The 10,312-nt window shown below is 38.4% G+C and overlaps 1 protein-coding gene across 4 annotated transcripts in view; it reads right to left on the bottom strand.

The window, feature by feature from the left end:
• Positions 1 to 10,312, bottom strand: part of FMO5 (flavin containing dimethylaniline monoxygenase 5) — a 39,699-nt gene that overhangs the window by 6,353 nt on the left and 23,034 nt on the right. For all 4 annotated transcript variants that reach the window (XM_044944460.1, XM_006075834.3, XM_006075833.2 and 1 more), the window contains 2 exons: positions 6,767 to 7,119; positions 423 to 495 (listed from right to left, as the gene is read on the bottom strand). In XM_044944460.1, the coding sequence (XP_044800395.1) occupies positions 423 to 495; positions 6,767 to 7,119 (426 nt within the window). The remainder of the gene's footprint in view (positions 1 to 422; positions 496 to 6,766; positions 7,120 to 10,312) is intronic.

Below are 10,312 nucleotides of genomic sequence, written 5' to 3'. Positions count from 1 at the left end.
GGCCTGAGTATGCTGTCACAGGCCAGCCAGCAAATGTCCTCTGCAGATCTGCAAGTCTACCTACAGATTTGTAATTTGACCATATCTACCCCTCATTAATTCATTGCTGCCCCTCCTTTCTCTGGCAGCTCTAACAGCCCTTCAAGTAATTCTTGCCAAAATAACATACCTGGTTTTCCCTCCATGTGCTTTTTCCTACTTGACTTTTCTTTTAGGCCCTACACATAGGATTTTCTTAAGCTCTTCTCTCCTTTCCCATCCATACTCTAATCACTTGGTGGTATTTCTCTATTCTGTTGTGACAAACTATTATTTCCTTTCCTTCAAAATATCTAAATCCTTAAATGAACACAAGAAAAATAAATAGAGTACAACATTGCTCTTATTAAGAATTGAATGGGAAAAATTGGGAGAATTCTTACTGTTTTGCCATATCCTCTTGAACTTTAGTTACTTCTGTCATCATTTCACTTTGTGGGGGCAATGTCTTTAACCCTAAAGAGAAAAAAAAATCAAAAATTTAAGTGTAAAATTACCTCAGTATGAATAATAATCCTATTAACAATTACCATGCTATGGAGAATTCAAAGGAAAACAGGCTAGTTTTCTGTACCAAGGAAGTTACACATTCAGTTGATCACCTTACCCTTCCACCACCAGAATATAACCATATTAACTTTGGTAGCTTACTCTTTCCCACTTTGTCTTTGGAAGAAATTTCTCCTAATCTGCTTTCCAACCAATATCTGCCTCCTCCCTAAAATAGTCTTTCAACTGGGAAATGAGATATGGACATGAGAAAATGATAAAAATTATATGAAAAGTTAGGTTCAAAGTAAAAGGGTGGGAGGATGATGGGAAACACATCTGTTCTTGTACTCAATCACAAAGGGGCTTTATACCACAGAGAGAAGGAAGTAAAAATAAACTGTCAATCTGTTTTATGCCTTAAGTCCCTTGGGAAATAAACCTTACCTTACAAGGTTTTATTATGTATATTATGTATATATACACCTTTTTTATTTGGTGAGAGTGAGGGGTAAGGTCAAAGGCAACTCAATACCCAGTCTTAACAAATAAATTTATGCACCAATGCACAAAGAGTTCCAGTAGCAGGAATTTAACACCAACATCAAGGACATGGCTAAACAAAGGTAGGATAGTACCTAACATGGAAACTCTCAATTTCAATGATTAGCTTTATGCCAGGAATTTATAGGCACTATGCCATAGAGAAAATTTGAGCCAACTTTAAAGGTACTCATACCTTATGCCTTTGCTTCTGCTGTTTTCACTGTCTTGTATGCCTTTCCCTTTACTCCTTATTTGTGTAGAAAAAGCCTGTTCATTTCCTCCATTGGTTGTATCCAACTCTAAACCCAACTCTAAAGTGGAGCCCAGCATGCTACAGTCCATGGGGTTGCAAAGAGTCAGACATGACTTAGGGACTGAACAACAACTGTAGAGTTTAGAAAACCACCAAAGCTGGACTTGCATTCATTGAATAGAGATTTATTAGCTGCCTCCCATGTGCTAGGCATTGGTCTAGTCTTGGAAGACAAAGGCAAATAAACTTGACTCTTGTATTTAAAGAACTTTCAGGGACTTCCCTGGTGGTCTAGTGGTTCAGAATCTGTCTTCCAGTGCAGGGGATGTGGGTTCAATCCCTGGTTAGGGAACTCAGAACCCACATGCAGCAGAGCAGAGAAGCCTCAAAGAGCTTTCAACATATTACCTGCTGTGTTTGCTGCTTAGTGGGTAAGTCAGCTAGAAGATTTAGAAGATGATAGGATCTAGATAGGATCTAGAAGATGATAGGATATATGGTAAAAGAAGTGAAAGATAGACCTGAAAAAGCAGCCTTTATCCAATTTGTGAAGGAACTTGAATGCCATGCTATGACATAATGCCTCCTTGTGATCCAGAGAATTGTATCATTTCATATGGTTTGCAAGGGAAGAAAGTTACTAAATGAAAGTGGGATCCTTGCAAGGGCTCTTGAGAGGTTACAAAAGAGACAAAGATAAAAGAAAACTAGATTTTGGTCAAGGCAAGCAAGTAGACAGTGTTCTACAAAAGGCTGTAATATTTCCTTAACAAGAGAATAGTAATTCTAGAGAACAAAGGAAGAAAGGAAATGGGACTTGGTAGGAAAGAACACATCAGGCAAGAAGACAGGCTGAGCTGGGCATGTGTGAAATTAGCTGATTCTAAAGGCTTAAAATCAGCATAGTGAGGGTAGAATTCAGGGATGAGAAAGGCAAGAAATTTGGTAGGTAGAATGTTGGGGTATGAGTATTAGAAAAAAACTCAGGGTTCCTTTTGGAAGTTTGATAAATTTATAGGGATTCTCTGATGATTCCTTCCTTCCGAGTGTTAAAAGAAAGCTGGAGGAATTAGCACTAAGGTCTGCTAGCATAGAAAACTGGGCTTTTTATACAATTCCCCTAAAATCCCCTAATCCCACAGCCATAATGCAGAATCTTCCAAATGCTTTTTCCCTAATCCTCTCAATAGTTCACTTGTTCTGGAAGAGTCTCAGTTGTTTGTTCAAAATATATTAAGGTGCTGTGGCCTATTTTAATGCAACTTTTTCCTCTTACTTAATTGACCACTTAAAAGATCCACTTAACATGACTGGAATTAGCCAACTTAATGGGTTACTTGCATTGGATTGCTGGTCCAGTGCTCAAGGAGTACACAATCTACTAGATAGAATTAAAGAATTAAGAAATGAAAGAACTCTGGGACATCCCAGGTAGTCCCTGTGGTTAGGACTCCATGCTTCCAATGCAGGGGGCATGGGTTTGATCCCTGGTTGGGGAACTATGATCCTATGTGCCCTGTGGTGTGGCCAAAAAATTAAAAGAAAAAGAAAAGAAAGAACTTTGGGGAAATCTGGAAAAGCTTTTTTTTTTTTTGCTAATCTTTTTTTAAAAAATTATTTATTTTAATTGGAGGCTAATTACTTCACAATATTGTGGTGGTTTTTGCCATATATTGTCATGAATCAGCCATGGGTGTACACGTGTCCCACCATCCTGAACCCCGCTCCCACCTCCCTCCCACCCATTCCTCTGGGTTTCCCAGAGCACCAACTTTGAGTGCCCTGCTTCATGCATCGAACTTGCACTGGTCATCTATTTTACATATGGTAATATACATTTTCAATGCTATTCTCTCATATCGTCCCACCCTTTCCTTCTCCCACATAGTCCAAAAGTCGATCTTTACATCTATGTCTCATTTACTGTCTTGCATATAGGGTCATCTTTACTGTCTTTCTAAATTCCATATATATGCGTTAATATACTGTATTGGTGTTTCTCTTTCTGGCTTACTTCACTATGTGTAATAGGCTCCAGTTTCATCCACCTCATCAGAACTGACTCAAATGCATTCTTTTTTATGGCTGAGTAATATTTCATTGTGTATATGTACCAAAACCTCCTTATCCATTCTTCTACCAATGGATATACAGGTTGCTTCCACGTCCTAGCTATTGTAAACAGTGCTGCAATGAACATTGGGGTACATGTGTCTCTTTCAATTCTGGCTTCCTCGGTGTGTATGCCCAGCAGTGGGATTGCTAGGTTGTATGGCAGTTCTATTTCCGGTTTTTTAAGGAATCTCTACACTGTTCTCCATAGTGGCTGTACTAGTTTTCACTCCCATCTATCGCCATTGTTTCTTTTTCTCTACTACCATGAAGTGTTCACTAGGAAAGAAGCTTTAATTTTTATAAGAACTCTGAATCCATTCAGTTTAGTCACTCAGTCATGTCCGATCTTTGTGACCCCATGAACTGCAGCATGCCAGGCTCCCCTGTCCATCACCAACTCCTGGAGCTTACTCAAACTCATGTCCACTGAGTCAGCAATGCCATCGAACCATCTCATCCTCTGTTATCTCCTTCTCCTCCTGTCTTCAATCTTTCCCCAGTATCAAGCTCTTTTCCAGTGAGTCACTTCTTCACATCAGGTGGCCAAAGTATTGGAACTTCAGCTTCAGCATCAGTCCTTCCAACGAATATTCAGGACTAATTTCCCCTAGGATGGATTGGTTGGATCTCCTTACAGGCCAAGGGACTCTCAACAGTCTTCTCCAACACCACAGTTAAAAAGTAACAATTCTTCGGCACTCAGCCTTCTTTATGGTTTCTCACAGCCACACATGACTACTGGAAAAACAATAGCTTTGACTAGATGGACCTTTGTCAGCAAAGTAATGTCTCTGCTTTTTATTACGCTGTCTAGGTTTGTCATACCTTTTCTCCCACGGAGCAAGGGTCTTTTAATTTCATCACTGCAGTCACCATCTGCAGTGATTTTAGAGCCCAAGAAAATAAAGTTTGTCACTGTTTCCATTGTTTCCCCATCTATTTGCCATGAAGTGATGGGACCGGATGCCATGATCTTAGTTTTTTGAATGTTGAGTTTTAAGCCAACTTTTTCACTCTCCTCTTTCACTTTCATCAAGAGGCTCTTTAGTTCTTCATTTTCTGCCATTGGGGCAGTGTCATCTGCATATCTGAGGTTACTGATATTTCTCCCAGCAATCTTGATTCCAGCTTGTGCTTCATCCAGCCCAGCATTTTGCATGATGTACTCTGCATATACGTTAAATAAGCAGGATGACAATATACAGCCTTGAAATACTCCTTTCCCAATTTGGAACCAGTCTGTTGTTCCATGTCTGGTTCTCACAATTGTTTCTTGACCTGCCTACAGATTTCTCAGGAGGCAGGTGAGGTGGTCTGGTATTCCCATCTCTTTAAGAATTTTTCACAGATAGTTGTGATCCACACAGTCAAAGGGGCTTCCCTGGTGGCTCAGCTGGTAAAGAATCTGCCTGCAATTCGGGAGAGCTAGCTTCGATCCCTGGGTTAGGAAGATCCCCTGGAGAAGGAAAAGGCTACCCACTCCAGTATTCTGGCCTGGAGAATTTCATAGGGTCACAAAGAGTCGGACACAACTGAGCAACTTTCACTTTTCACACAGTCAAAGGCTTTTGCATAGTCAATAAAGCAGAAGTATATGTTTTTCTGGAATTCTTTTGCTCTTTCTGTGATCCAACAGATGTTGGCAGTTTGACTCTGGTTTCTCTGCCTTTGCTAAATCCAGCTCGTACATCTGGAATTTCTTGGTTCACACACTGTTGAAGCCTAGCTTGAAGGATTTTGAGCATTACCTAGCTAGCATGTGAAATGAGTACAATTGTGTGGTAGTTTGAACATTCTTTGACATTTCTCTTCTTTGGAATTGGAATGAAAACTGAACTTTTCCAGTCCTGTGGCCACTGCTGAGTTTTCCAAATTTGCTGGCATTTTGAGTGCAGCACTTTCACAGCATCATCTTTTAGGATTTGAAATAGCTCAGCTGGAATTCCATCACCTCCACTACCCTTATTTGTAGTGATGCTTCTTAAGGCCCACTTGACTTCACATTCCAGGATGTCTGGCTCTAGGTGAGTGATAACACCATTGTGGTTGTCCAGATCATTAAGATCTTTTTTGTATAGTTTTCCTGTGTATTCTTGCCACCTCTTCTTAATATCTTCTGCTTCTGTTAGGTCCATAATGTTTCTGTCCTTTATTATGCCCATCTTTGCATGAAATATGCTTTTGGTATCTCTAATCTTCTTGAAGTGATCTCTAGTCTTTCCCATTCTATTATTTTCCTCTATTTCTTTGTATTGTTCACTTAGGATGGTTTTCTTATCTCTCCTTGCTATTCTTTGGGATTCTGCATACAGATGGGTATATCTTTCCTTTTTTCCTTTGCCTTTCACTTCTCTTCTTTTCTCAGCTATTTTTAGAGTCTCCTGAGACAACCATTTTGCCTTTTTGCATTTCTTTTTCTTAGGGATGGTTTTGATCACTGCTTCCTATACAATGTTATGAACCTTCATCCATAGTTCTTCAGGTACTCTGTCTATCAGATCTGATCCCTGAATCTATATGTCAGCTCCTTTTTAGTACTTCAAATGGCACATTTTCAAATCCCTTAACCATTCTTATCTCTCTCCTTTTAATGTACTCAAGTTTCACTTTTAAAATATCTTTAGGTGTGGTCTGACCACAGTGTGGTCTGACTTAGAGAAGAATGTTGTAAATTCCAGGATATTATAGTTTTTTAATGATATCAGGTATAATTAAGTCTTTTAGAAGCCACATTATTCTGCTAATTCATACTGAACCTACTATCCCAAACCCTACAGTTTTTTCTCATGTTCTCATAGCCAAAACTTTCTGAAAAAGGGAATATAAAGGGGGAAATTGAGAATTTGAGTGCCTGAATCTTCTATATTCTGGACTAGTCTTTACCAGGTCTTAATTTTTTTGCTGAAATCAAGTCACAGCACTTCTATATTTGACTTTCTCTAACTATAATAAAAGAAGACTGCTTCACAAATATGTATCCATTTTCTAAAATCTAGAAGAGTGGATTTTAATCTGGAGTACACATTATAATCACCTGGGCAACATTTTCTCAATGATTTTATATCAGCTCCATCTCAGACTTATTAACTAAAATACCACCAGCAAAACATGCCTATTTTGGGAAAATTTCCCAGGAGATTTTGCTATAGGTCCATGGTTATAAATTACTACTTTATATTCCCTCAACAATTAATTTTTGAGCACTAACTTTGTGCCAGGCACTGTTTTAATCATACATACTATCTGGCTATTTATAAGCAAGAACATAAATATAATTAAACATACTGCTAAGTAATCAGGTAATCATCTTACATGGTCACTTACCTTTAAATACTTGAGTGGCCCAGCGTCCTTGGAGCTCTGAAATGGGCATAATGGCACCCAAGGGCTGGATCAAGCCTATGATTGCAAGAGTTGGCTTTTCAAGGTTAGGAGGGAAGACCTTTTTATACAGGGATACCTTGTTTTTGACTACTTGGACAGAATCTTCAAGAAAAGGAAATGCAAAGCTATAGCCTGTAGCAAAGATAACAGCATCAATGTCATCCTCCCTGGAGCCGTCCTCAAATATGGCTGCTGTCTCTGTGAACTCCTTCACATTTGTTTTTACCTTCACAAAGCCAGAAATTATACGGTTTGGCAGGTCATCATTTACTGTTGGATGCTGACTGAGAGCTCTGTGAATGATGATAAAGAAGGAGAAATGAGAGAGATCATGAGAGAGAGAGAGAGAAATCATTACCATGTAAGTAAAATTCTGCTTTGATTGAGGCGGTTAATCAATATGCCAATAGTCTCCCTTTATTCATGAAATTTGGGAAGGGTCTAATATATACCAGCTTGATAAAGATAAGGATGATCTCAGAGTAGATGTTGGACTGTGGAAGGCATTGAAAGGGAAAATGTTGGAGAAGTAAGGGAAGAATGGTCTTATTTGAAAAGTACATGTATGGTTTCTCACAGAATAATAATGCTCTTGGTGACATAATAAGGCCACAGTCTTGTGGTTTCTATCCATATGTCAGAAAGTCTGCAGAACTGTATTATCAGCATCCTATTGAGCCTCATTTTGGTTTCAAAGGCCCAGGAGGTAGTCTTGAACCACTATTTTCCAAACTGTATAATGAACTACATGTGTATAGTAATTTACATTTATAAATTGATTTTACATACATTAACATAAACCTAATGAAGGAGGCAGGACAGTTACCATTATCCAGGTTTTATAGATGAGGAAACTGAGGACTAAAGAAGTTAAGTGACTTGCCTAAGGTCCTGCAGCCTAGGACTTTAGGATGTATATCAAAATGGTTTTTTATGAACTCCCTTGAGATCCTCTGGGCATGGTAAGTAGTGTTTCCTAGAAATAGCATAGGATAAGGTGACAAAAAAATGACAGGTTTGCAGAATTTGGACTGTGTTAACAAGCTCTGAGAATCCTCAGCCTGTCATGTTCGGACAGAGCTGGCCTCTTCCCAGGAACTGGTCTGTTTAAACAGTATTACCGACTTGCTGCATTAGTAATTCTTTGACTCAAACCTTTAGGTTTGTGATTCTGTTCTCATTCCAACCTCATCATTTCATCTTTCTCTCCACACTTACTCCTTTTCACTAACAGTACCACAATTCCACACTGTTGCCCAAATCACAGAACTGTGAGTCTTACATCTGGTTACTGAGGCCACCCTTTCTCCTTTAAACATCTTCAGAATCATTTTACTCATTCTCTGTTTCACCTGGACTGTTATAGTTGGCTTCAGGGTCTCCTGCTCCATCCCCCTTCAATCTATGTTCTAGATTGTTAAAAAATGTATTTATTATTATTATGTCACTCACTTGCTTAAAACCTTTCGATGATGGCTCTGGACTTTCTTCATTCAAAACTTTTTATTTTATTTATCTCCAGCGAACCTGGAGATGTACTCAGGCACTCTTCTGTCTCTGCCTAATAGTCCAGCCCAACGAAACTATGTGTAGGTCTTACAGCATAATATATTTTTTGCTATTCTAAGACCTTGTATTTATAATTACAATGCTACTTCCTTACCCTATTTGTTTGACTATCTCCTATTATTTCATAAAGACTCAGTTTATTTTTGTGATTCCCAAAGTTTTGGATGCTACAGTTTCCATAATTGGGTCAAATAAATGGCTGAAAGTTTGTTGGGAAACACACTCTCTAAGTATCATCCCACTGATTAATTTCAAAGGAAAAAAATATCTTTACAGAAGAGAAACCTGGTAGCTACTACCAAATCCATGTGATCAAATTTAACATCATTAATATGTAATAAACTGCTGTCATTTGGTTCCTGATGTGATCCACCAAGAAGGCACAAGATAACCTATGAGTATTTGCACCAGAACCATTTAATCTAAATGTAATAGAGGAAGAACAACTATGAAAGTCCAAATTTAGAGACTTCCTGCAAAACAAATGGCTTCAATTCTTTAAAAAAACAAAAATCCATGTAAAAAATAGGGAATTATTTCAGATTAAGAGAGACAAAAGAGAGATGACAACTGAATGCAATGGTGTAATACCTGACAGGATCCTAGATTTTAAAAATAAAAAAGCTACAAAGAATTCCCTGGCGATCCAGTGGTTAGGACTCTGCACTTTAAGCCACGCAGTGTGGCCCCAAAATAAAAAGCTACAAATATTATTGAAACAATTTGGGAAATTTGAATATGCAATATATTATCAATAGATAATGGTACTTTATCAATGTTCAGTTTGCTAAGTGTGGTAATTATATTATGTTTATGTAGAAAAATGCCCTTTTTCTTAGGTAATGTATGCTAAAGAGTGTAGGGTAAAGTGTCTTATTGACTACAAGTAGTTGCTCAGAGTCAGACACGGCTAAGCAACTTCACTTTCACTTTTCACTTTCATGCATTGGAGAAGGAAATGGCAACCCACTCCAGTGTTCTTGCCTGGAGAATCCCAGGGACGGGGGAGCCTGGTGGGCTGCCGTCTATGGGGTCGCACAGAGTCGGATATGACTGAAGCGACTTAGCAGCAGCAGCAGCAGCAGTTACTCTCAAATAGGTCAGGGAAAAAATGTATGAATGCATGCATGGATATATAGATACTATATATGTATGGATCTATATACCTCCAGAAAGTGAGAGAAAGGAAATATAGTGAAATGTTAATAATAGGTCAACCTAAATGAAGGGTATATGGGTGTTCATTGTACTTACTATTTTATAGCAAGTAAATCTAAACATTAAAAAAATTAAAAGTTGGAGGGAGTAAAAAGCATTTAAAATCACCCTCTGGAAATGCTATCACAGTCCACTTCTGTGTGAAGACTTCTGTCCTTCATAATCTCCATGCATTTCTCTTATAACATCATATTCTACCACCTGTCTTCTTGTTAGAGTATTTAAAGAACTAGCCATTTCTCATATATTGCTTATGTGATCTCGGGCAAGTTAGTTTCTCTAATTGTCAATTTTTATATTTGCAAAATGGAGATCAAAATAGTACCAACCTATAGGGCTACTGTGAGGACTAAATGATATCATGCATGTAACACATTTAGCACCATGTTTCTCTTATATTAAGTCTTCAAAAAGGTAAGATGTTAGTATTACTATTAGGTCTTGAGTCTCAGTATTCTCAAGCCAGTTTACTGCTTGGCTTAGATGCTCGGTTGTTAGATGAGTGAAGGATGCACTGCCCTCTACTACCATTTTATTGTTGCTGTTGGGCATCATGTAAAAAGAACTCGTACCTTGGAGAATGATAAAATGATTAATGCCAAGGAGAATTCTAGACCAAAAATTACAGACCAGTAGATCTTGGACTTCCGTGGGGGCAAGGTAGAAATCTGATTTCTGATTCTGTGCATCTGTTTCATG

Source organism: Bubalus bubalis, chromosome 6 (assembly GCF_019923935.1).
Source record: "Bubalus bubalis isolate 160015118507 breed Murrah chromosome 6, NDDB_SH_1, whole genome shotgun sequence".
Taxonomy (NCBI): Eukaryota; Metazoa; Chordata; class Mammalia; order Artiodactyla; family Bovidae; genus Bubalus; species Bubalus bubalis.
Note: the sequence above shows the minus strand (reverse complement) of the source record. Positions and strands in the feature narration are given on the sequence as shown.